The 25098-nt window shown below is 31.7% G+C and overlaps 2 protein-coding genes and 1 long non-coding RNA gene across 6 annotated transcripts; all 3 read right to left on the bottom strand.

Moving 5' to 3' along the window:
* Nucleotides 1-2085: 2085 nt before the first annotated feature.
* On the bottom strand, nucleotides 2086-3866 carry LOC130970426 (putative transcription factor bHLH086). Of its 2 annotated transcripts, none has more exons than XM_057896512.1 (5): nucleotides 3226-3866; nucleotides 2993-3097; nucleotides 2811-2876; nucleotides 2658-2723; nucleotides 2086-2563 (listed from the first exon to the last, which is right to left on the bottom strand). In XM_057896512.1, exons 1-5 carry the CDS (start codon nucleotides 3835-3837, stop codon nucleotides 2429-2431), a joined length of 984 nt encoding a protein of 327 aa, XP_057752495.1. In that variant the 5' UTR covers nucleotides 3838-3866; the 3' UTR covers nucleotides 2086-2428. The 2 variants fall into 2 exon arrangements, with proteins under 2 accessions (XP_057752495.1, XP_057752494.1); XM_057896511.1 differs by having other exon boundaries at nucleotides 2993-3100.
* Nucleotides 3867-6644: 2778 nt separating this feature from the next.
* Nucleotides 6645-10563, bottom strand: LOC130969796 (uncharacterized). Of its 2 annotated transcripts, none has more exons than XR_009081923.1 (5): nucleotides 10343-10563; nucleotides 8757-9010; nucleotides 8104-8310; nucleotides 7307-8026; nucleotides 6645-6878 (listed from the first exon to the last, which is right to left on the bottom strand). It is a non-coding gene; the product is annotated as an uncharacterized LOC130969796 (long non-coding RNA). The 2 variants fall into 2 exon arrangements; XR_009081924.1 differs by having other exon boundaries at nucleotides 8750-9010.
* Nucleotides 10564-12630: 2067 nt separating this feature from the next.
* LOC130967561 (double-stranded RNA-binding protein 4-like) lies at nucleotides 12631-17313 on the bottom strand. 2 transcript variants are annotated; one of them, XM_057892473.1, is made up of 5 exons: nucleotides 17093-17313; nucleotides 15880-16133; nucleotides 14072-14282; nucleotides 13565-13982; nucleotides 12631-12954 (listed from the first exon to the last, which is right to left on the bottom strand). In XM_057892473.1, the coding sequence occupies exons 1-5, from the start codon at nucleotides 17223-17225 to the stop codon at nucleotides 12915-12917; spliced, it is 1056 nt and encodes a 351-aa protein (XP_057748456.1). In that variant the 5' UTR covers nucleotides 17226-17313; the 3' UTR covers nucleotides 12631-12914. The 2 variants fall into 2 exon arrangements, with proteins under 2 accessions (XP_057748456.1, XP_057748455.1); XM_057892472.1 differs by having other exon boundaries at nucleotides 13565-13985.
* Nucleotides 17314-25098: the final 7785 nt, after the last annotated feature.

The raw sequence follows: 25098 nt of genomic DNA on the forward strand, positions 1-25098 counted from the left end.
ATCATATATATTTAATTTCTTTCTCCATTCTTTATTTGTTGGCTATATTGTGTGATGAAAAAAGTTGGTTACTAATAGTTTTCAAATTAGCAAATGTAACTAGCTAGAAGATATATAAGGTGTCGTTGTCTCAAAGTATTGAACATGATCTTGGTTTTTGTTTATTAAATCTCGAGCTGATGATGATCTTCCATATCGGCAACAAAAATTTTCTTTGATTTCCAAGTTTTAACATATATAGTTGCATTTGCATATCCAGAATTTGAATTCAAAATGTTTTGTTAAATTAGCACAGCCTCCATGCTAGAACGTGAGACAAGAATTAGAGTTGCTGTTATATATGCTTTAATAGTAGTATTTCTAGGAACACAAAATGTTCCCTCCTTTTAGCTCTAATGTTTGTTTAGCTTTCAAATTAATGGTTCTAATTAACCTCTAATGTAAACTCAAATATATTTGGTTAATAAAAACGAACTGTGAATTAAACCAAAGTCCGATCCACGACGATGATTGTGTATTGTACGTTGTACTAGTCTAGCAAGACAGACATAACGCACAATTGTTCTCCTTTTTTATATATGAAAGTACGAATAAAGTCATTAACTTTTCATGTATTAATTAATTTATCTAAGCATAACTCGTTATTGATTAGTATAACAAATATTTGTTATTGCAACTAGGTTTTTTTTAGTTATATATATTAATTCTATCTGTCATTTTTACTTTAATTGAAAGCTAAATGCAAATAACGTTATTTTATTATTGTCTAACGTGATAAAATAGTGTCAGTTTATTATTCAATTTATTGAATTACTGTTGAAAATTGATTAAGAGACCAATATACTTAATTTCAAAGACAAAAAAATACAACTAAAACTTCAAAGACAAAATTAATGTCTTACACCCTACTACCATTGCTACTACATTTTGTAACAGCTCATGCAGATATGGTCAACTGAGAGAAAAGTCAAAGAACAGTGTACGATTTTATATCTTTCACTTTCACTAATAATTGCCAGCACTAGCAAGCAGGATTATTATTTTGACATTTGAGACAAAATGCATATAATATATTATTAAATAATACTACACATCCAAATATTTTTGTTAATCAAGTTTAATTAAATTAGTCTAATATTAACCAAAATTAATTATGGACAGCATTATTTCAAATTTTACAAAAATATTTGATAACCAAAGAAAATTAGACAAAAACAGTAATAATTTATTTTATTTAATATTTATTAATTATTGCGTCAATTAATGAATACTAAATAAAACAAGTTTTGACTGCTTTTTTTTTGTCTTACTAATATTACTGAAATTTTAACTTGATTGAATTTAGTTTATAAAAAACTTAAATGTATAGCATTACTTTATATTATTATGCATCTTAATGTCTTCTTTTTCGACTAAATTCCCGTTTTGGACCCTTAGATTCACGCAATTACTCATTTTGGTTCTTGAAATTTAAAATTATCTATGTTGGTCCTCCAGATACAAGTTCGGACAACAATATGGTCCCTCAATTCTTTCCAACGATGACTAGGCAAATAAAGTGCTGAGATTGCACCCTCCCTGTTACGCTAGATGATGAGTAAACGACATCGTTTATCTTTGGCGTCTAAACAAGTTAGAAACGAAGAATAGTAGAGGAAGAGAAGAAGACAAATACTTTATTTTGGTTCTCCATCGTTTCTTTTCCCTTTATATACAAAACGACGATATTTCTAACTTGTTTAGATGCCAATGATAAACGACGTTGTTTATCCATCATTCAATATGGCAGGAAGGGTGTCTTCTGAGCACTCCATTTGCCTAGTCATCACTAGAAAGAGTCGAGGGACCACATTAGTGTATAAACTTAAATATGAAAGACCAAGTAATTCTGAATTTTAGGAACCAAAAGTCCTTCTTTTCCATTTAATTTCATGGTAATTATAGCATTTACAACATAATAAAAGGTAATTTAATTTACTACATATATATAACGGAAAATGGAGAAGGTAGGAATACTTATTTACTTTAGATCTAATAATATCAGAATATACTTTGATCATTCATCACCGCTAATTAATTAATAGAGATAATTATAAAAGTACAAGGTTGTCATACAGATAATATATGATGTTGGGCATGTTAAGTTATTAGCAGCCCCATGCCAGTAGCATACACTGCTTAAAAAAAAGCGCAATAAATATAATGTTCAACTTGGACGAAGCTAATTAAATATTAAAGATTGATTATAAGTTAATTAACATATTCTTAATGGTCACGATGATGCATTCTGAATTTCTAAAATGCCCTTCAGAACGACCAACTCTCATCAGAGCAAGGCTTCTCTTGCTCTTCTGCTAAAGTTGTTCTTCAATTATTTAATTATGACACTATAGTATTCATAGAATATCCATGATGATGATCATCATCATCATCTACTTTGAGGTTGCTGAACTTGTTTCTCTGATCTTTGGGATGAAAGAATTGCATCAATGGCTTCTTTTACTTGAGAGATATCAGGAGCTTTTCCACCTTGAACAGGCCAAAATTCATCAGCTGCCAACACCTTCACCATCAACAATAATAACACAGAAAATTAAACATGTCAGTTCCTATATAGCACTTAAGAATTCATGTATTAAGAAACTATTAAGTCTCACCTTCACTTGAAGCTGAAGAAACTTCACATAGCTAATTGCTTTCTCCAGCATTGTAACCAAATCAACCTGAAAAATTCACTTCTAGAGTTAGAATAATGAATAATATGTAAAGTTACTGCTAAATAAGAAGAAGAAGAAGAAGAAAATCCCTACTTTGGAGCCATTGGGAACTAGTTCTTGTAGTGTCTTGAGCCGCTCACTTATCCTCTCTCTTCTATTCTGTGAGACAAACATTCTAATAATCAACACTGAATCTCATCATATTTTAATCTTTGCTTAATTTGCAATCAAAATTTTATCTAACTAAAATAAATTGACTTAAGATTGAAGCAAACCTTAGCAGCAACACTTTGAGGATCCTTGGATGCTCCTAACTTGTTGGATTTTGGCATTTTACTCTCATCTGTGCATTGCTTCTTGCCAGCTTTCATTTTCTCAGCCTGCTGCAAATTAAACACAAAAACTGACCTCAATCTCCATTCAAATTTCACAAAGTTTCTGTAAAAACTAGTTCTGAAAATGAAAACAGAAACTAACTAAGAGGCCTTAAAAAAGCAACAATTAATACCATTGAAATGCGCTTTTTGGATATTGGTTCTTGAACTGCAGGGTCCTGGATGCTATGAGCAGGTATAGTTTGTTGAGAATAGAACCAACCATATGATGAACTCTCACCATGTAATTGCTTCTCTTTTGCACTGTTGACTATGGTGCTGTAGCTACTACTAGAAGACTGGAAGCAACTTGAATCCTGCACCGGTCGCAGCTCTGAAGTGCTTCTTGGACTAATCTGACTCCATTGATGATGCAGATTGTTGTCCCAAACATTAGTGTCATCTTTCATGTAGCTGTTGCCAGGGACCATTCTGTTCTGCTCAAAGTTAAGCAAAGATTCACTAGCTACTTGTGTTAAAGTGTTGTAGCAACTACCTTTGAAATCAATCAGAGATTGTTGTTCCTCCTCAAGTTGATAGTTTGTGGCCTTATAAGCATAGGCATTGCCACATAGAGGAGGAGAATGGGTTATAGCTGAATCATTGCTGAACCCATTGGTGCTTTGTGAGCCATCTTCCTCTTCTAGCACTGATTTGTGGTACTCATTATTTTCATTGAAAACACAACTTTGAACCTTGCTTCCCATGCTTGAATCATGAGGAATTTGGTCTTTGGCCAGTGCCATTAGAGAGTCTAAGGATAACAAATTGCAAAAGCAACTAACTAAGGCTGTTTTAGTAATGAGGGTGACAACAAGAAAGGGAAGGCCTATTTGTAATGCCAAATATTCAAACCCACCTTCTAATAATTACTTACTTATTTTGCATGAAAAGTTTGTCAAGGGCATACATCCACAAATTTACAGTTGACTTTATGTGATTTTAAAGTCATAGGTTTAAGTAGTGAAATTAGTTATTAATATAATAGAAATTTTTAACGACCTAACAAAAAATAAAATTTAATTGAGGCCCTCAATTCCTTGGTGTTAGTTTAATCCATGTTTGTATTGGGATTGTTAGCTGGCAGTAGTTAATGCATTGCAAGTAGAAAATAGATTAAAAAAATGCATGGGAAATAATCAGCATAAGGATCGCCGGATCCTATGCATAACCCACACGTCTCTATGTGATTAAGAAGCTGGAGAGCTACTTCATGTAGCTTCTTCTATGCTTCCTTTCACTCACTTAATCATATTTTATTGCTATTTGTTGATTAACATTCTGTTTCTGTGTGTAACTGTATCCACTAGTTCTTGTTGAAAAGGCTAACAAGTAACAACATGGATTATCATGACGGTTTTATGTTACTTTCTGAATTATATTGTATGTGTTGTAAAATTAATTAGATAGGATATAAAGCGAGTTAAATATTTATTAGTTTTAAATATTAAATCATGAATATAAATTTATTTTGAACTGAGATAGAAAGAGGAGAAAATTGAAGTTCCTAGTAACAAAAAAAATTAAAACTCTATATTTATTGATATTTCAAACAAATGTAAGTGAAATTCGTAAACATTTAACAGCTTCAAACAAAAATCTCTTTCAAGATATGTTAGATTCAGTGGACAAAATTCTGAAAATACTATTCCTAAGCACAATTTAGTCATAGAATGATAGCTAATATCGTAATACGCGTCACATAGATTCTAATTTATAAAAATTCAGCGACCCCATATACAAGGTAAAAAGTTTTGAGGAGGCAAAAAACCAAAAATTAACATAGAGAACTCAGCATATATTCATAGCGTTTTTGGATTTTGTTAACAACTTACCATCCTTCAAACTATGATTTGAAGATGCAAATTGAATTTTAACCCACGTTAACATGTTAAAGTAAGTCATAGTTTTGATTGTATTAAAAAATGTTATTTGTACTTTAAGATTAGCCACCAAAATCAACTACAGTATATTTATATGAATACATATATTATTTAACTCATTTTTAATGTATATTTTGTATTCTAACATATATTTTATAGTAGTGACTGATTTTGGTATATATCTAACATGATTGGATCGAATTTTAAAATATTTGTTGGTATTCACTCAAATGATTATTTTTAATTACATATATAAGATAGAATTCAAACTTCAAAAACTTACTTAAACGGAACGGAAGAGTGAGCTAAAACAAAGTTACTATTCTATCACTAGCGCTAAGTTCAGAGCAACAAACCATAATTTGCATATAACAAAGCAAACGAGTTAAACTCAACCAATTTTGGTTGATCTAGTAGTTAGTTTATTAGTTTGTTTAAACAAGTATTGATGGTTTGAATCTTGCTTTATTCATGCAGTAATTTATTGACTAACAATAAATCCTTAAATAGAGCTCAGATCTGCAATAAATTAATTCTTAGTTTGCCGGACTGAAGATACCGTGGGAAAAGAAAATTGAAGTAAACTCAACCAGGAGATGTTAACCATGTGAACCATAGTTTAAAACGAAGTTAAGACAAAAAAAAAAAAAAACGAAGTTTAAGCTTCAATTACTTAGTCACTATTTAGGCATTTATCGCTGGTCAAGAACAAAAGAAAATGGATCCTGCTAGGGAGACAATAGGCTATTGAGTTACAAAATGAACATCTCCATACTATCTAGAATAACCATCCGAGTATTAATGATAATAAACATCTTCCTAAAAATTTAAACTAATTTTGGGATCCACCAAGGATCAAACTCTTGACTTTTCGAATCTAGCGCTCTAATACCATGTCATGATACCACTAATCCCAAAAGTTTCAGCTGATGGAAAAAGATAACACTAATAGTTATATCTCTAATACTCTATAAATCTCCATTATACACATTGTATAAATATTCTATTGACTCTTCATACTTTCCCAAAAAAAAGAGACGGGAGTAATCACCGTTCACTTGGACAGATTCCATCAAATTGGATTTTAAAACAAAAAAAAATTTGAAACGGTCAACCCGGAAATTTCATTCCTTCATCATTGTTTTTGGATTTTTTTTAAACTTCATCCCCTTTTTTTTTCTTCCCTTGGGGGCAGGAGTTCTGAGTGTTGATGAAAGACAGTTAAGTATAATCTTTTTGTAGACCCAATGAAGATCGTAATCCACATGTTTTGCTCCAAGGGGGAAAACTCAAGAGCTGGCATCGGAAAAAGGAGCAATTCCTTCTCCTTGTCTCAAGGAAACTGTCTAACCAAGTTCTTCTCACAATGTTCTAAGATCCATTACATGACCCTTCACATTCTTATCTTCCGAATCCATGATAACATTATGTATGCATTTGCCAACTGGTTTGTTCTCTTAACAGACTTCCAATGTTGTTTGAATACAGATGGCTGATTTATTTATAAATTACATTTGTACTTAATTTCATATCAGCAATAGATGATGAAATCTTTCTAAATCATCCTTCCATAATGTGATCATGAATGCTTACTAATTTATTTTAACTTCAAATGTACTTATAATTAGAGTGTATTCCTTAAGAAAGATAAGCAATCATCTTTTCCAAAACGAACATAATCAGCGATTTAACTATAACATCATCAATTGCTACTCAGCTTGACGCCAATAAATACAAGGTTAGTATTCTTAACAAAGATAAAGGAAAATAAAAACTAAATACTTTTTTTCATAGTACAAAGGTTTTGTACAGAGAGAGACTAGATCTTCAATCCAACATAATAATTTGATTGCTCGTTCAAATTATCGTCGTGCTGCAGAACAATGAACAGCTGCATTGGTAGCCTGCAAATACTCGCAACAGAACATCCAAAGAAATGTAAGACACACCTCCAGAACAATAAGCTTTGAAACAGAATGCAATGCAACCAGTAAAAAGTATCAACCATTGAAACAAGTAATTCTTCCCTCCTTGAAACAAAGTATATAGTTTCAGATGGCTCGTTTAAAGCATGGATGAACAAGTTTGATACTTATATGTATATCGGGGGTGGGGAGGACAAAAATTGCATGAAACTGATAAAGCATTAAGATCTATCTAGACAATCTTGCTACGCAATGTGGATGTGTGTAAATTATGACACTGGAATCATGTCTGGAATAAAAGTTATTGTTTATAGCTAAAGCTACATAGACATGGAAAACTATGAAGCACAGCTGAAGAAAAATACGGTAAATGAAACCAAAAACAAATATGATATGAAGAAACTTACGGAGATTCCAGCAGTCTTTTGCCTCTTTTCTGAATTGGAACCATTACCAGTATCTTGCCAAGTCCGTCATTTTGAACATCCTGGTTGAAGAAAGAGCTTCAGAAGCTTGATGGCCTCGAGAGATGGTTCACCTTCAGGCTTCTGAAATGAGGAAAACATTTTGGAAGAAGCAGGTTTAATTCTCTTTTTATTGTTATCCTTACTTTTATGGTCCCGTGGATTAAATGCATGTCCTGAAGTAGAAACTTCCTTATCTTTTATGGTTCTGATCAGAAGCAAGTCCTGTAGTTGCAACTATATCTTTATTGTCCTGCGGAACAAAAGCGTGTGTAATAGTTCCAACTTTCTTATTTTTATGATTCTGTGGATCAGAAGTGTGTACTGTAGTTGTAACTTCCTTAGCTTTATGATTTTGCGGATCAGAAGCATGTCTGGTAGTTGCAACTACCTTATTTTTATTGGCCAGCCGAACAGAAGCACGTCTTTTAGTTCCAGCTTTCTTATCTTTATGATCCCCTAGATCAGAAGCGTGTACTGTAGTTGCAACTATATTATCTTTATGATCCTGCATATTAGAAGCATGTCCTATAGTTGCTGTGGATGATACAGGCCAGCGACAACACATTGGATGTTGTTTCCTTTGCATGCTGCATAAATTCTAGATAGTGATTTTATCATCCCGTAAAGTGTTGCTGCGTTAGCACCACCTGTTGTAAAGAACTGTTTACTTTAATTAATCACTGCGCATCCAAGTAAGAACTTTTAAAAATTTGTATAAGCCACAAATAAAAACGTACCTAGAATGAAAGAAGAACAGCACGTGCTGTTAACTGCTCAGCCTCGCTTTTGTCTTTAGCAGTATCCCCCGTGTATTGTGTGCCATCAAAGATCACAGAATATTCAAAACAAGGAGGTGGACCTTCTAGCTTAACAGTGTTATAAGTAGGTCTTGTATTCAGTTTTGCAGCAAATTCATCCAAAGCAGACTTGGCAAATGCAGTATTCTGGAAGAACCACAAGAAGCACTAATATAAGGGTTCTAGAAAGAAATATAATATACCTAATGATAATTCATGACCAAGCTAAGAAGATACTGGAGCTCTAACAATGATGATATTTCTCCCTCATCTTGTTTTTCTATTAGTGATGACTTATAATGATATCAACAGTAAACAGTCAATACTAGTATAATGTTAGTTTTTGGACATGCCCAACAAAATGATAAATATTTGACTCACTAAAACTGCATAACTATACCAAATCTAAAAGTGGTAGTAAATGAACCCTAAAAGGTAAAATAGAATAAGATCTCTGAAGTTGTAAAACTAACAAATACTCAAAAGAAAACATTGTAATAGAACATAGAAAGTCAGGCAACATGATTAAGGGATATATTTGGTCTGAATATCAATTCAAAAAAATTGATATTTAAAAGTATATTACGTCAAACCTCACAAACAAGAGCACATCCATGATCTTTAACTTTCTTATATAGGTTCTCAAAAGCAACTCTGGCAATATCTTGTTCAGCAGCCTTTCGAGTGGATAAAGTGATCCCAGCGGTAAAACTCATTCCATCCACCAGCACAGTTGACCTATACATTGGAACTTCTGAAGATCTATCACGAGTTGTTTCATACTCTGGAAGAACTATGTTTAATTTTTTAGCAAGGTCTTGTAAACACTGCTTGTAATCTTACTGCACTGAGAAACACAAGAAAATCAATCGACAAATTAGATACCTGTCTACACGCTAAAGCTCAAATTAGTGCTTGTGACCATGGTGAATATAAAGTAGACCACAGGAGACTACTGAACAGATAATATTTTCTAACTAGAGGATGTCGTTTAAATTTAAGTTATTTGGGAGTCTGCAAAATTTTTTAACCAATAAGATAACTTTTGAAGACACTCTAGAAAAGTTAAATACCAACCTATGCAACAGCAACCTAAGCCCTCTTGAAAAGGATCAATCACAAGTCATTAAATCTATATTGTTGGTTGAATGACACATATATGAAGCCTTAACAATGTTTTCATCTGGAACCAATCATAATAAATCTCATGGACTTTAGTTGGTTGAATTGGACCACATTCACTAACCTAGATTTTTCCAGGAAAGATTCATGATCTGACACTCTGATCTAATTCAGTTACGTTGAACCTATATGGCTTAAACAATATGGCACCATCCTTAAATTTCACAACCATAATTTGTTAGTTTCTAAAAGTCAACAAATGCCTTATCTACCAATATCTAACAGACTTAGCTTACTACATTCAAAATGTACTGTCCAATACTCAAATAGCTATAGGAACACTAAAAAATAGAAATTTACAATCAGTTAACAGAAATACTATTTTCATGAAATGATCAAAGCTGTAAACTTTAAGATGGCCATTTTCATGAACCTCCACGACACAGTAATTCTAAATGAAAATTGATATTGTAAAAACTGCAAAGTTGGGTAAGTAAGTTGGGAATTCATCATTCATCGATCAATATCATATAAATTTCCATCCAATACCAAAAAACCCAAATCAGCCCTGACAATTACCTCGAAAGACAACGAGGCCCTTGACACAAAAAAAACCCAACCCGGCCCCTGACCGAAAAAAAAAAAATCCAACCCGGCCCCTAACAATTACCTCGAAAGGACAACGAGGCCCCTGTGCAAAAAAAAAATCAATGTTATTTTTTTTGGCACAGGGGCTAATCAGTCCAAAAAAAATTATCAGAGGCCGGATTGGGTATTTTTTTTCTTGGGGTCTCGTTGTCCTTTCGAGATAATTGTCAGGAGCCGGATGGGGTATTTACTCAATATTTAAATAATAAGGGAATGCCATTCAATTTTCATTAGAAGATACCAATTCTATTTAACAACCGAATCCTGTATCCCTCAAAACCCCACAAGCTGAGAGGGAGGGGGAAAAAGATTTTTAGAATTTTGAAAAATAAAATATCCGAACTTTCCTTCTCGTGGTTCTGAGCAAACAAGCAATAGCAGAGAAATTGGGTGTGGAGAGAAGACTTACAAGGAGGAGGAGGAGCAGAGGAGGAGGAAGAGGCAGATGAAGGTTGTGGCGGCCGCAACGGTTGAGACGATGATGCAGAAGGCACCGCCACGTTGGAGCCAGCAGCTTTGATTTCGGTCGGGGGCGCCATCAAACGAGTCAGTGACTCAGTGAGTGAAGCTCGAATCTCAGGGGGAGAGGGAAGGTGGCAGCTGGAAGCGCAATTTTAGAATTTCTTTTCCTTCTGGAATTTATTGTGTGTAATTTAATTTTTTAAAAATATTATTTGTATATTAAAATTAATTACTAATATATTTATGTATTAATATATATATTATTTAATTTAATTTTAATGTATATTTATATTTCAACATGTATTTTATGTTTAATTTAAGGTAAAGGCTTTGTGCCTGTACCAACAAATTTCAATTATTAGATCAGTTTCAAATTATTATTTCGTGATTCGTCTATATTAGTAGATGAATGAGAATTAACAAAACAAAATGAGATTGTTAATAGCTTTATAAAATGACCATGAAGACTAATTTATCAAAATCTTTAGTATAATATAAAGTGGGACTTATTTGAATAAAAATTAATTTAGTGCAATTATTAAATGCTCAAAACTTATGAGTAGGGGTGTTTGTGGTGCGGTTTGGATTGATTTTGAGTCAAAAATTCATCTGATCTGAACATTAAGCGGTTTGGATTGGATTGAATTTGCGGTTTTGTAAATTAAAAAGATAATACATATAACAAGTCTCAATATGAAATTTTAAATAATTAACAATAACGTAACAAGTCTCAACAATATTTTAAAAATCCAACGATAACAGAACAATAGAAATAAAATTATAAGTTAGTTAAAATAAACAAATAAATAATATCTTGAATATAAAATATTTATTAAATAATAATAATACATGAATAATATAAAAATATATAACAAATTGAGCATGTTATAAGCATAATTGTAAATATAATAATAAAATAATAATATTATAGCACATTGTGCGGTTTGGATTAGATTGGATCGATTGTGAAAAATAAATCCGAAATCCGATCCGATCCAACGGTTTGCAAAAAATAGAATCCAATTAAATTCGAATTATTGTGGTTTTAATCGGTTTCGGTTTAAATTGAATTGGATTGGATTGGATGAGCGATTTAATTTATATTAGTTTGGATTTAAACACCCTACTCATGAGTATTGTGTTCTTTATAATATAGGCAAAGTTTAGTCATATATTTGCTAAGTTATATATAAAAAATTATATTTATTTGGATAATTTATATTTTGATGGACCAATTTCTTATAATTTAATATTTATGATAATAAAAGGTTAAATAATATCATGCATTGAAATTTTAAATAATTAATTTAGTATATAAATATACTCTTTAGCACCATATAATCTCCTTTAAACCTAAAGTAGCTTTATAGAATATCTCTAGTTTATAAAAAAAATATTTTATTTTTGGAGGTGAGAAAAAGTTCTTATTAATATAAAGTATAAACATAATTTTTCCAAAATAAAAATCTATTATAGCATTTTAAACTCCACAAACTTAAAATTCAATTTAAAAATGTATTAAAAATACACAAATGAATTCAATTTTTTAAAAAATATAGTTTTTTAAAATCCCTACACTTGAGTAGAGCAAAAATTTAAATGAAAGAGAACAGAAAGTACAAAATACCAATCTGATATAAGAAAATGAGAAATATATTGTTCAAATTTTTTTAAAAGTGAGTGTAATTGTGAAAAATATAGGAATAAGAACGCTAAACGAACTAACAAAAATAACAAATAAACAAAAATTATTAAAAAAATTGTAAACAATAAAAGTGTTTAGTGAAAATTTGAAGCTAGATCTGCCCAAAAGAAAAACCGCAAAAATAAGTGAAAATAACAAAATTTGGACAAAAACTTGAGTAATGAAGAATTTGATTAACATCGAAAAATTTTAAAAACTAATTTGATTGATCGATAAATTTGGAACACAAATTTGACTAACGAATGAAATTTGTGAGAACATTTTCAACGTTTACTCTGAACATTGTAAGAACATTTCGCTTTATGAAATATCCTTCTAGGTCAGAATATGATTTAATACATTTTCAAGGGGAAGAAAAAGAAAGAAACAAAAGATTTTTTTTCCAATGTATAAACTACATGTAACACACAAATTGTGTTTAAAGAGATGAGTAAACCCAAGTAAAATCTAACAACTAGAGTACTCAATAACACCGATTATAGTGACTAATACATTCACTGAGATAAAGAACATGGTAAAGTACAGCATCATTTAACCTAAACCTAACTCATCATGCCAAACTAATCATATTCATTACAACCTCCAAGCATCTGTTGTTGCATACAATAAGTAGAGCTAATGACAAACCTAATTGCAACTCAGTTTGACAGAAATAAAAATACAAGATCAGTATCTCCACTAAATATACACACAAGTTGGAATGCCTTTTCCAAAAGAAAAAAACTACTTCATGTTTATAATACTAACAAGGATTCTACCCAAGAACTAAGTTAGACATTTAACTCCATAGAATAGTTTGATCGTTCCCTCATTGTCATTGTGCTACTGAACAAGGATCTGCTGCACTTGGTAACCTGCACATATTCACAACACAATAACACAAATCATTAGACATCCCTCTTGAGCACCAAGCTTTCACATGAAACATGCGCCTATGTATAAGTATCAACCATTGTAGTAACAATTATTCTTCCGTTCTCGTTACAAAGTTTAAACACATCAATTTTACCAATACAGAAGTTTCATTATACTACTACCACCAATAACCCCAATGGCTAGTCCGAAACATGGATGAACGAGTTTTGCAAAGACTTGTATGTAAGACATTGTTTTAAAATGGCGTGTATGCAAGATTGTAAGAAGAAATTTATTACACATCCATTCTCCTTTACTTACAGCAACAAAAATTAAGATTACATGTTGAGTTGTATTTTTTGGGATGGGTGGGATGCACAAGGTTTGAACGTTGAGATAAACCCATGAAATTGACAAAGCATTAAGATCTAACTAGACATTGGTACTATAGAATGTTAACTGTGAAAATTAGGAATAGGCAACAGAATCATGTCATAAAGATAAATAAGTTATAGTTTGCAGCTACATGCACATGGAGAAGTATAAACTGGTTGAAGCAAAATCTAGCAAATGCAGCAAAAGACAAAAATGAGATACAAAGATACTTACATGGATTCCAACCGAGCCCTCTTATTTGCCTTCTTCTTGTTCTTTCGCCTCTTTGAACCGGAATTGGAAGCATCACTAGCAGCCAGCTGACCCAATTCTGAACCTCCTGGCTGAAGAGAGGAACTTTTTGGAGGACAAGGGCCCTCAACACATGGTACATGTATGGGCATCTGAAGCTCTTGAGATGATGAAAGCATATTGGACGAAGCAGGAACAACATCAATTCTCTTCTCACCATTATTAGTGGCCATAGGAACCTCTTTATCTTTATGATCCTGTAAGTCAGAAGCATATTCTGTAGTTCCTATGGGTAAGACGATGCTTCCATTAGTAACTTGGGATTCATTTGGTTTTGCTATTCCATAAAAACTAGATTTTGATCTTATTATCTCATACAGTGTTGTTGAGCTAGAATCACCTGCTTCACAAAATCATTTACTTTAATTAGTCTTTGCAAATCCAAATAAGAACATTAAAAATATGTTCAAGACACAAACAAAATGATACCAAGAACGGAAAGAATAGCAGCACGTGCTGCTAACTGCTCGGCCTCTTTTTTGTTTTTTCCAATAACACTAGAGTATTTTGTACCATTGAAGATCACAAAAGACATAAAGCGAGGAAGCAACCCTTCTAGTTGAACAGTATTGTAAGTAGGCCTTTCTACATTTAGCTTTGTGGCATATTCATTCATGATAGACTTGGAAATCGAAGTATTCTGGAATAAAAATCAACATAGTTGTATAAGGGATTCGCAAAGAAACATATTATATATTTAATGAGCATTTATGATAAAAGGAGAACTATTAATGATGTTATTCCCCTAACATCTTATTTTCCTCTAGGTAATAGTTATTTATGATATCATATATCACTAGTCAAAAACTAAAAATCAATACTTGTACAATGTTTTTTTTCAACCAAGTCACAAAAATGGAAAGCAAATAGCATAATTGAATCTACTATTCAACTGTCTAAAGTGATGGAAAACATGAAAAGAATATAAAATATAATAGGGTCTCTAAATTTGTATATGACTAGTATTTTTGCCCCTGAAATATCACGGGTATATTTTCACCAAAATTAACTGTGATGGAATATAATAAAAAAACATTTTAAATAATTAATTGCAATAGAGTCAAAAATCATAAATGAAAAAACAACAAATAATAGTAACAACAGAAGAAAAAAAACAGATTGCTATTCTGAGTTTGAGGAAAAAAAAATTAAATACACAATATTGTTGAACTTACGTGTAGGTATGAAGTACTTGCAACAAACTTCCTTCTCTTGCAATTTTTTCTTGAGTTCTCACCAATATAAATAAAATACTTTTTCTTTTTTGAGTCTCTATTAGTCATATCAGCTAGTACTTTCCTTTTTCCGAAAGTTTTTCATATTCCTTTCATCAATTTGAGAGTCATTAGACATAGTACTTTTCTGTTGCCCTTTCTTTAGTAGTAATACTATCTTCTTAATCTAGTTTCTTTATACTCAACTTTAATAGAATTCATTCTTTTCCTTCTAATAATAACTGTACAAAAATTAAAATGAGTTGAACCAATAAGCCCCAATACCAAATATTAAAGGAAAACATAATAATTCATAATACAAAGCAATTCATCAAACATGTAACATGCAAGGAAATAATGCTAAAGAAAAACATTATGAATTCATAATACGAAGCAATTCATCAAACATGTAATATGCAGGAAAAGAAAGCAAAACAAATCATCAATTACTATAATAAGTTGAACCAATAAGCTCCAATACCAAATACTAAAGGAAAACATAATAATTCATATTTCATAATACGATGCAATTCATCAAATATGTAACGTACAAGGAAGTAATAGTAAACAAAAATATAATGGATTTATAATACAAAGGAATCCATCAAACATGTAATATTCAAGAAAAGAAAATAAAGCAATTCATCAATCATGGCAATAAGTTGAACCACTAAGCTCTGAAAATTAAATACTAAAGAAAAACATAATAAGTCATAATACAAAGCAATTCATCAAACATGTAACTGCATTATGCAAGAAAGTAATACTAATGAATACAAAGCAATAAGTTGAACCAATAAGCTCCAATTCCAAATATTAAAAGAAAATATAATCCTTCATAATTCATAACACATAAAATTTAAGTTGAATCAAATAGCACTAACAAATACTCAAGAGAAAACATGGCAAAAAAAAAGGAAGTTAGGTAACAACATAACATTATTAAGTGAACTATTTTGGCTTGAAATTAGTTAATAGTTCACAAAATTGATATTAAAGATTAAAGATTGTGTTACATCAAACCTCAGAAACAAGAGGGCATCTATCGTCTTTAATCTTTTCATTCAGGCTCTCCAGTGCTATTCTCGCTGCATCTTGTTCAGCAGCCTTTCTCTGAGAGAAAGTCACTTGAGAGGTATAGCTTGTACCATCCACGCACACAGTTGCCCTAAACTTTGGTGCATGTGGAGTCCCTTCATTAGTCGTTTGATACCCAGGAAGGGGTATATTTGATCTCTGAGCAAATTCTTGTAAGCGATTTTTGTACCTTAGGTGTTCTAGAGAACCAGACAAAAGTCAATCAACAAAAAATTGGTGCAACCATAGTATGCATTACATAGACCGCAAGAGACGGTTGAACATTTCAAATTTTCAAGTTAGTAGATGTTGTCTATGTTCAAGACAATAAAGGCAACAAAACTTAACCATTAGAAGTTAAATGTTGAAGACACCATTAAAAAAAAAAGCCAAATACCAGGTTATACAACAGTTACATTGGGGACGCCAGAAGAGAGCACTCGCAAGTAAATCTATAATTGACTGAATGACCCAGAAGTATGAAGCTTAGACAAATCTTTCAAGGGAAACCAATCATAATAAAGCTCAGGAATTGGACAGCATTTTGCTAACACAGATGTTGCCGAGAACAATTCATGATCTGACACTCCAATCTAAATCTAATTCAGTGAACTTGAACCAAATGGTCAAATAATATACCCCGGCTCACAAAATTCATAACCATGGTATGTAAGTAATATCTTACCTACCAGTTTCAAGGGCAAAAATGCTAAAAGCTACAAAGTAGAAACCTTCATTGCCCATTTTCATAAATCTCAAACAACACAAATTCAAAGAAAAATTTCAAGGGAAATTAATATAGTAGAAACTGCAAAATGGGCTAGTTAGGAATCCATCATTTATACATCAAATTCACATGTAATATTCATATTCCCCCAACCCCAAAACACACACCATATGATCCTAAGACAGATTGTCATAGCACCCGGATATAGAAACAACTTGTTCATTTTTTCATAAAAAGGATATAAGTTTATTTAAAAATTACAACTAAAAAAATCATAAATTCCTCAAAATCCCAGTAGCTGAAACATAATTGGTAATTGTTTTTCTTAAGAAAAGAAGGATTTTTAAACTTTTCAAAGAGAACATTATAAGCTTATAACTCTTTCGTCTTGCATGTCAGAAACCACGAAAAAATATGAGAAATGGGACTTACGAGGAAGAGGAGAGGAAGATGGAGACACATGTTGAACGAGAGAGGAAGAAGTGGGTGGTTGTGGTGGTGGTTGAGGCGAAGATGAAGAAGCCGCCATGTGTTCGGGGAGTTGAATCTGGGTCGGAATCTCCATCTGAAGCTCGAATTACACAGCAAGCAGAGAGAAAGAATGTGTCTTGGAAGATGATAGGGTTTTCACTTTTCAAATTGGAATAATAAACTAATATTACTAGTATATTATACATCTCGTTAATATGGCCCTGTTATTCCCTGTGTGTTTGAACTTTGGAGTCTTTAACCTAATTGTTAAAAATAAATTATTCCTAAAAAACATTTATTATGACATAATCTGAAAATTTTATTCACGTTTAGATATTTAATATTTTTACTAGGGAATAAAATTTAAACAGAATAAAAATAAATTATCTTGTTTTGTCATTTTGTGGTTCGTGAATTAAAAATTCGTATACTTATAATTTTTAAAGATTAAAGATACTTTTAAAAGTATCTAAAAAATAATTTTTTAAATTTAATTTGTATTTTATCAAAATTAAAAGTTTAACTTTATATAATAATAAATATCTAAAATTATCTTTATTAATTATTAACACCAAAAAAATAATTATTATTTATTATATATATTTTAAAAAATTATTTTACTAAACAAATCTGCTACACATTCAAGTGCATGTTTAGGCGCCATTATTTTTGTTAAAAAAATCTTTTTTCAATGAAAAAATATATTTTTTAATTTTTTTAACGTGTTTGGCAAATTTCTAGTAGTAAAAATAAAAGCACTAGTAAAATTAAAAAAGATCTTTTTTGAAAAGATGTAATTTACATCTTTTTTTAAAAGATATTTTTCATATAATAAATAAATAAAAAAGTACTTTTATATTGTTATACCCAAACATAATTGATAGATAAAAAGATCTTTTTAAATAAGATATCCAAACATAAAATTACTTTTACTTCTCTATAAAATCTTTTAAAAAAAGATAACTCGAAAAAATATCTTTTCTTAAAAGCTCACACAAACAAGCCATAAGTATTATTGTCATCCAAGATTAACTAAGTAAATTTAACACCAACAAAAATCACTCTCATTAAAAGAGCGTGATGTGGGGTTTTACATTATCGTCGTATTCTTCTTCTTCGCGTTCCTCCTCCTCCTTTTCCGCGTTCTTTCTTCTTCGTATGTTTTCTTCTCATCGTCATTCTTTTGTTGTTGTTGTTGTTGCATTTTTTTCTTTTCTTCCTCCTCTCTTTGGTGATTTTGCACTATTAAGTGTTTTGAATTGTGCAAAACAACAAGACCAAATGCATCTTAATTCACTTAAAAATGAACCAACATTACGTCCACAATGAATCGAAATTACTTAATGATGACGATATACAAACAAACTCATTTCAAAACAAGTACAGACCAAGTGTACCTTATTTAAATCCAAAATGAACCAAAATTACTTAATGATTACATTCGAAAATAAGCACACAAACGAAATTGGATGATCAGAAATTCACTTAGAAATGAACCAAAATTACATCCATAATGAATGGAAAATTAAATTATGAATGAACCAAAATTACTTAATAATGACGATACACAAACAAACTCGTTTCAAAATAAGTACAGATCAAATACACCTTATTTAAATCCAGAATGAACTAAAATTACTTAATGATTGCGTTAGAAAACAAGCACACAAACAAAATTGAATCATGAATAAAAACACATCCAAATCCATCAAGTGATTTTGCAGCATTATACATTTCTTATTTTTTGTTTGATTTTTTATGTTTTAATTATTGTTAAGAGGGTCAAACAAGAAAAATTATGAGAAGAAGAATATGATGAGGAGTTTTTTATTCTTGTTTCTTCTTTTTTGTTGGATTTTTTTCTTTTTTTTATTGGTTTTGTTCCTCTCAAGAGAGGATGTAAGGAGGAAGAATTTTGAAGTATTATGCAGAAAAACGAGACCAAAGGCCCCTTAATTCACTCATAATTGAACCGAAATTACATCTAGAATGAACCAAAAATTAAATTTCGAATTAACTTGATGAGTTTGGAAAACTCTAATTTAAATAAATGATAATTAAACATTATTAACATAATTAATTACAAAATTATTAACTTGATCTTTAATTCACATTTAATAATTAATAATTTTGCATTATACAGATTTTATTATTGGGCCGAAAATTGCTAGCCCAATATGTGAAGGAAGATCAGCCTTGGTTACAAAACTATTATATGCTGTGGCTGAATTGTTGTGCTTGTTGGGACAAAAAAAAAAAGAAATATACAGCAAGCCCATTAAAATGTTTTCAGCATTGATACAAAATTTTTATTCTTGTGGCTAAAACAATGATTTGCTAATTGGATCAGACTCAATTATTATTAGCCCAAGTTAATGTTTTTGCTAGAAACTAGCTTGCTTGATCCGAAAACAAAAGAAAGTAAGGAATGCTTCCAACGGATCCCATCATATGGTGGATTTCAAATTTATTAAACTTGCTTTAATTGCATTGAAATCATAAGAGAGAAACAGCAATTGATTTTATTGCTATCATTAGCAGCATACTACCTAAAGCAAAAAGAGAAGAAAATTAATTCAGTTTAATTCATTTGTTCAAATCCATTGAATTCTCTTTTTCCTTCTCTTTCTTCTCTCTCTACTCTCTCCTCTCACTCTCGGTCAATTCACAGAAAATATGGAAGTCTTTGCAAGCCATCAGAGTGATGAAGAAGAAGCTAGAAGTAAGCTAAAGACCATTGTAATGATGGCAAGAAAAAGAAAACAAAAAGTATGTTGTGGCTGAGATCTTCACCAAAAAAGGGGTAAGATTTGGTGAAGTAAGCTCATGCTCTCCATACCAAACATGGAAGAAGATGATCTCGGTCAGAGGAAGAAAATCTTAGAGGCATGACTCGTCTCTGCTTTGTGTTCACTCTTCACAGAAGGTAGCTGAGGAGGCTACGTGAAAGAGGAAGCAAAAGTGGAGCAGGAAGAGCTGTCATGCATCAAGAACGCATCAAGGGCTAGGAATCCTTCTTGGAGTGCAAGACAAGATGGATGGCCCGGATTGATGAAGCTTGGTGTGAAAAAAAGACACAGAGGTAATTGCATGTTGGGTTTTACATTCGGTTATCTCTCATCTCTCTCTCTCTCTGGCCAAACCGGTTTTGCTTGAAGAAGAAGTTTAGCTTGGTTCAACAGTTTCAATCGTGGAGGCTTTCCCTTCTATAAATAAGGGAGACAGCCAGGGCTTGAAGCAAGAAAAAGAGTGAAAGCATAGTATTCCTATAGCTACTCGAGCTAACAGAAGTTCTTCTCCTTCAATATTTTCTATTTTGTATTTTTCTGTTTAATTTTGTCTGTCTTGAGTCTCATGAAAAAAGACAACAGTGAGGTTTGTAAGAAAAAGCCATAGAGCAGAAAAAGACAGAGAGTGCAAAATTAAAAAAAAAGCCATAGATGTCCTTAGAGGTCCTTTGTACATCTATGTTGTGTTTCATAACTCTGTAAGAATCCCCTTGCAAGTTGGGTTAGTACTTAGCAGTTGAAAACTTGGTGGGTTACCAAGTCAAGTTCAGTTTTGAGAATAGATTCTGGACTTGTCCCATATAGGAAGGGTAGTTCCTAGGAAAAATTGGTGTTTGTAATCAAAGATGATTATAGTGAAATTCTATCATTGTTGTGATGAAAATTGGATGTAGGCTGCATTGCACTTAGCAGCTGAACTAAGATATATCTTGGTGTAATTTTCTCTCTCTTTTACTCCATTTCTGATTCTGCTGCATAGGAGACAAAATTGAAAAATATCTCCTAGGTGGTCATGAGACAAAACGAAAAAGTATCTTGGTTAGGCACGAGACAAAAACAAGAAACATCTCCTCAAGTGTTCTGAAGGACAGCAAGAGTTACTAAGCAAAAAGGGGCTAAGATTCAACCCCCTTCTCTTAGCCACTGATAAACCATCAGAACTGAAATTACTTAATGATGATGATACACAAACAAACTCATTTCAAAACAAGCACAGACCAAGTGCAACTTATTTAAATCTAGAATAAACCGAAATTACTTAATGATTGCGTTCGAAAACAAGCACACAAATAAAATTGAATGATCAGAAATGAACCGAAATTACATCTAGAATGAACCAAAAATTAAATTTTGAATGAATCAAAATTACTTAATGATGATGATACACAAACAAACTCGTTTCAAAACAAGCATAGATAAAGTCAATTTTGAACAAAAACTATTTTGGATCAGACAATGTCATCTATATGGCAAAAATTTGATGATAACGATAACAATAACGACGATAAAAATAAGGATGATACCTATTAGAAGAAGGCAATGATGATGATGATGATGATGATGATGATGATGATGATGATGGAGAAAAATGAAGAAAAGGAAGGAGCAGAAAAAATTTCAATAAGAAAAGGAGGAGGAGGAGGTGTTGGTGACAACGGTAACGAAATTGAAAAATAGTGAAAAAAGAAGAGAAGAAGAAGAAGACGTAGTATCAAGGGTTAAAAAGAATGTGCGTGCGTGAATTTAAAACAAGAAGAAGAAGAAGCGCGTGAATATAAAAGATTTTATTTGACTTTATTGGTTAAATTACTTGAATGTGGAACTTTATTGATTACTAAATACAATTTTGGTGTTTGTGTTTATCGATAGTCATTTTTTAATTTAATTTTAACAAACACATGTATTGCATCTTTTAAAAAAAATAAAATTTTATCAAACCAAGTTTTATTATATCTTTAATTGTTATATGGTTTGTGTTCGTACCCGGCTCAAAATTAAAAGTTAGGCCCAAAAACGAACAAAATTCATATATAAAGATTAAATTTATTTCATCGGCGTGCCCAACTTCATTAGGCCACCTGCTGTGCAGAACCTTAACTGCACCTACGAACAAGCTCATATATTTAAATATGAGATCTCAACCACTCCTAGATAAAAAGGGAAGATAACTACCTATTAGGATAGAATGGGAGGTTACAAGAGTGGCTACAGGATCATTCATCTAATTGTATAAATACTCTCTCTAATTCAGGTATTTTTCAACTCTAATCTACATAAAAACCTGCATAAAATATTTACTAACTTAAACATTAGAGTTTCTTGTAAGTACCAGTGTACCACTCCACCCCATTCTTAAGACATCAGACATAACACTCCATCCGTTTCAAGTAATCACAGCAACAGCTTAGTTTGGTGAAATTTTTATTTTTTTAAAATAGTTTAATAAAATAAGGGTTAAGTACTGAAATCGTCCTTAAGGTCTGGGGTGAAAATCAAAATCGTCCCCAGCCTTTTTTTGTTATTAAAATCATTTTCAACGTTACAAAACATGATAAAATCGTCCTTTTCTATTTTTTAGACCAAATTACCCTTAACTATTAATAAAAATAATATTAAAAAAATAAAATCCCACCCCACCCACACCCAGCATCCCTTTGTCTCTCCCTCCACCCCAAACCCACCCCCAATTCCATCATCATTAGTTCCCACTCCCTCACTCCCTCACCCAACTCCCTCACCACCTCACCCCTGCGTCCAACCCGTGCACCGCCCCTTCGTTCTTCCTATTTTTCTTTTTTTTTTTAATTTTTGAAGAACATATACATGATTGATGATGGATTGTTGCTAATTTTGTGATTATTTTGTGATTGATGTTGTTGCTGAATTTTTTATTTATTTTGGTGATGAAGAAGGGAATTAGGGGTTATTGGGATAGTAGTGATGAGAAGGGGGTGAAGGGGTGAGGAGTGGGGGGTTATGGTGAGGAATTATGTGACTGCCTCTGCTTCTTTCTCTGCTCTGCTTGAACTTCTACTTCTAAAATTGTAACTTGATGATTGAATCTGAAAACTGAAATTGTAGTTGATGATTATTGAATTATTGTTTATTGAAATTGATGTAATTATTGAAATTGTTATGCTTCTTTTGCTTCTAATTTTTTTGTTGATTTATTTTGTTTTGTGAATGTTGTTGCTAATTTATTTTGTTATGAGTAATGAATGGTGAGAAAATGGAGAGGGAGGAGGTGGAAGGAGATGGGGTGAGGGGTGAGGGGTGAGGAGGGTAAGTGAGGGAGTGGGGTGAGGGAGTTACAGGAGGGGAAGAGGGGAGTTTGTTTTATTTTTTAATATTCTTTTTAATTATTTTTATTAATAATGAAGGGTAATATGGTAAAAAAATAAAATTGAAGTGGAAAAGGACGATTTTATAACGTTTTGTAATGTTGAGGATGATTTTAATAACAAAAAAAGGTTGGGGACGATTTTGATTTTCACCCCAGACCTTAGGGACGATTTCAATACTTAACCCATAAAATAACTTTTAAAATTTAAAAATATTATAATAGATATTAATATAAGAATTAAATTTGGATATTAATTAATGTATAAGATTATATTAAGATTTTTTAATCTTGATAAATACAAGTTAATTTTAAAAAGCTACTTCTTAGATATTTTTAAAAGTATTCCTAATTTTTAAAATTGTAAGCTTAAATACATAAACTTTTTAATTTACTAAACACAAAACGAGATGCTTGTGTTTTTAAAAAGTACAAGCACCTAGGGGTGTACATGACCCGACCCAACCCGAAGACTCCACCCAGACTCGAACATTGTAGTGGCTAGTTTGGGTGTGATTTTATCGGGTCTATGACCGGGTACGGGTATTAAAAATAGACCCGGTCATTATTTAGAGTCGGATATGGGTCAAGGCGAACCCAGTTTTATGCGGTCCATGTGCACCCTAAATAAGAGATAGAGATTGAAAGACTGAGACTGAGAGACATAGATTGAAATAAATTTCAATATTTTGTTTGGTATAAAGTGAGAGATAGAAATTGAAACAAGAATGAAACCCTAATTTAATTTGTACAAAGGGTAAAATTGAAATTTAATTAATTGAAATGAGGGTATTTTAGGTATAAAATGTTATTAAAGCTTCAGTCTCCGTCTTTAAAAATTTCAGTCTCCTGTGTTCCCCACTTTCTTGAGGTATTGAAATACTGAAATTTTGGGGATAGAGACAGAAATTTTAGTATCAGTTTCTGAGTCAACAAATATGATACTGAGTCTCAGTTTCCTAGTCTCTGTCCCAGTACCTCTAAACAAACGCCACCTAAGGGAACTAAAAAAGTATATATATTTTAAATTAATTATAATGTTATGTTATATTAATTATAAGTTTATTGTTTTATTTTTAATCACACTTGTTGAATTAGAAAATAGATCAAATAAGCATCAAATTAAAATTTATAAATAAATTCAAGTTCAAATATGGATATCTACTTTTCGGTAACAAATTTTTTTCTTTATAAGTAAGTGCATCATGTAAACCCCGTTAAATTAGTAGATAATTAGTCAATAAATTAGCTTTTAATAAGGAAGATTAGAAACGCGAATATTATATCAAATTAGGATAGAGCTCATCAAAACGAGAATTTTGACACTAATTTTAAAGAAATCGGCCCAAAATTAGACCGAACAGGCCGAATCGATTGAACCGAGCCCAAACCGGACCTGTGAGCCCAACCAGCCCAGCAACTAAATGAATTAAAACCTCTCTTCTTCCTCAATCAGCAGAATCATGCTGAAGCATAATAAGGAGAAGAGAAGCCATGCGAACCCTTACGGTAAAACTCAAAGTCCCGTAACTTCTCCGTTCGAGCTCCAATCGCCGCACCGTTTATGGCCACGCGTTCACTGCGTCGAACTCTACATTTCTACCAGAACAATTTCATAGGTAACCCTCTATTTTATCTCAGCTTCTTCTTTCCCAATTTTCAGAAAATTAGTGGAGATATTGAATTTCTTTGTTCTTTGATGTTTTAGGATACAATTAGCTTGAGAAAAATGTTCACTCTTGGTTATGTGAAGATTGGATAAGGTGAAGATACGATAATTTTATTTTAATTTCATTAAATTTGAGTTTTGAGTATTAAATTGGATATATGTGTGTTAT

The sequence above is a fragment of the Arachis stenosperma genome, chromosome 3 (genome assembly GCF_014773155.1).
Source record: "Arachis stenosperma cultivar V10309 chromosome 3, arast.V10309.gnm1.PFL2, whole genome shotgun sequence".
In the NCBI taxonomy this organism is placed as follows: Eukaryota; Viridiplantae; Streptophyta; class Magnoliopsida; order Fabales; family Fabaceae; genus Arachis; species Arachis stenosperma.

Excerpts from the sequence above, each read along its gene's own strand:
- LOC130970426 (XM_057896511.1), bottom strand. The coding sequence starts at position 3,837 with ATGGCACTGGCCAAAGACCAAATTCCTCATGATTCAAGCATGGGAAGC. Across the intron at positions 3,101-3,225 it reads CCAAAAAGCGCATTTCAATG|CAGGCTGAGAAAATGAAAGC; the intron begins GTATTAATTGTT and ends TTTAATTTGCAG. Across the intron at positions 2,564-2,657 it reads TTCTTCAGCTTCAAGTGAAG|GTGTTGGCAGCTGATGAATT; the intron begins GTGAGACTTAAT and ends TTGATGGTGAAG.
- LOC130967561 (XM_057892472.1), bottom strand. The coding sequence starts at position 17,225 with ATGGAGATTCCGACCCAGATTCAACTCCCCGAACACATGGCGGCTTCT. Across the intron at positions 14,283-15,879 it reads GATGCCCTCTTGTTTCTGAG|AATACTTCGATTTCCAAGTC; the intron begins GTTTGATGTAAC and ends TTTTTATTCCAG. Across the intron at positions 13,986-14,071 it reads TGCTATTCTTTCCGTTCTTG|CAGGTGATTCTAGCTCAACA; the intron begins GTATCATTTTGT and ends GATTTTGTGAAG.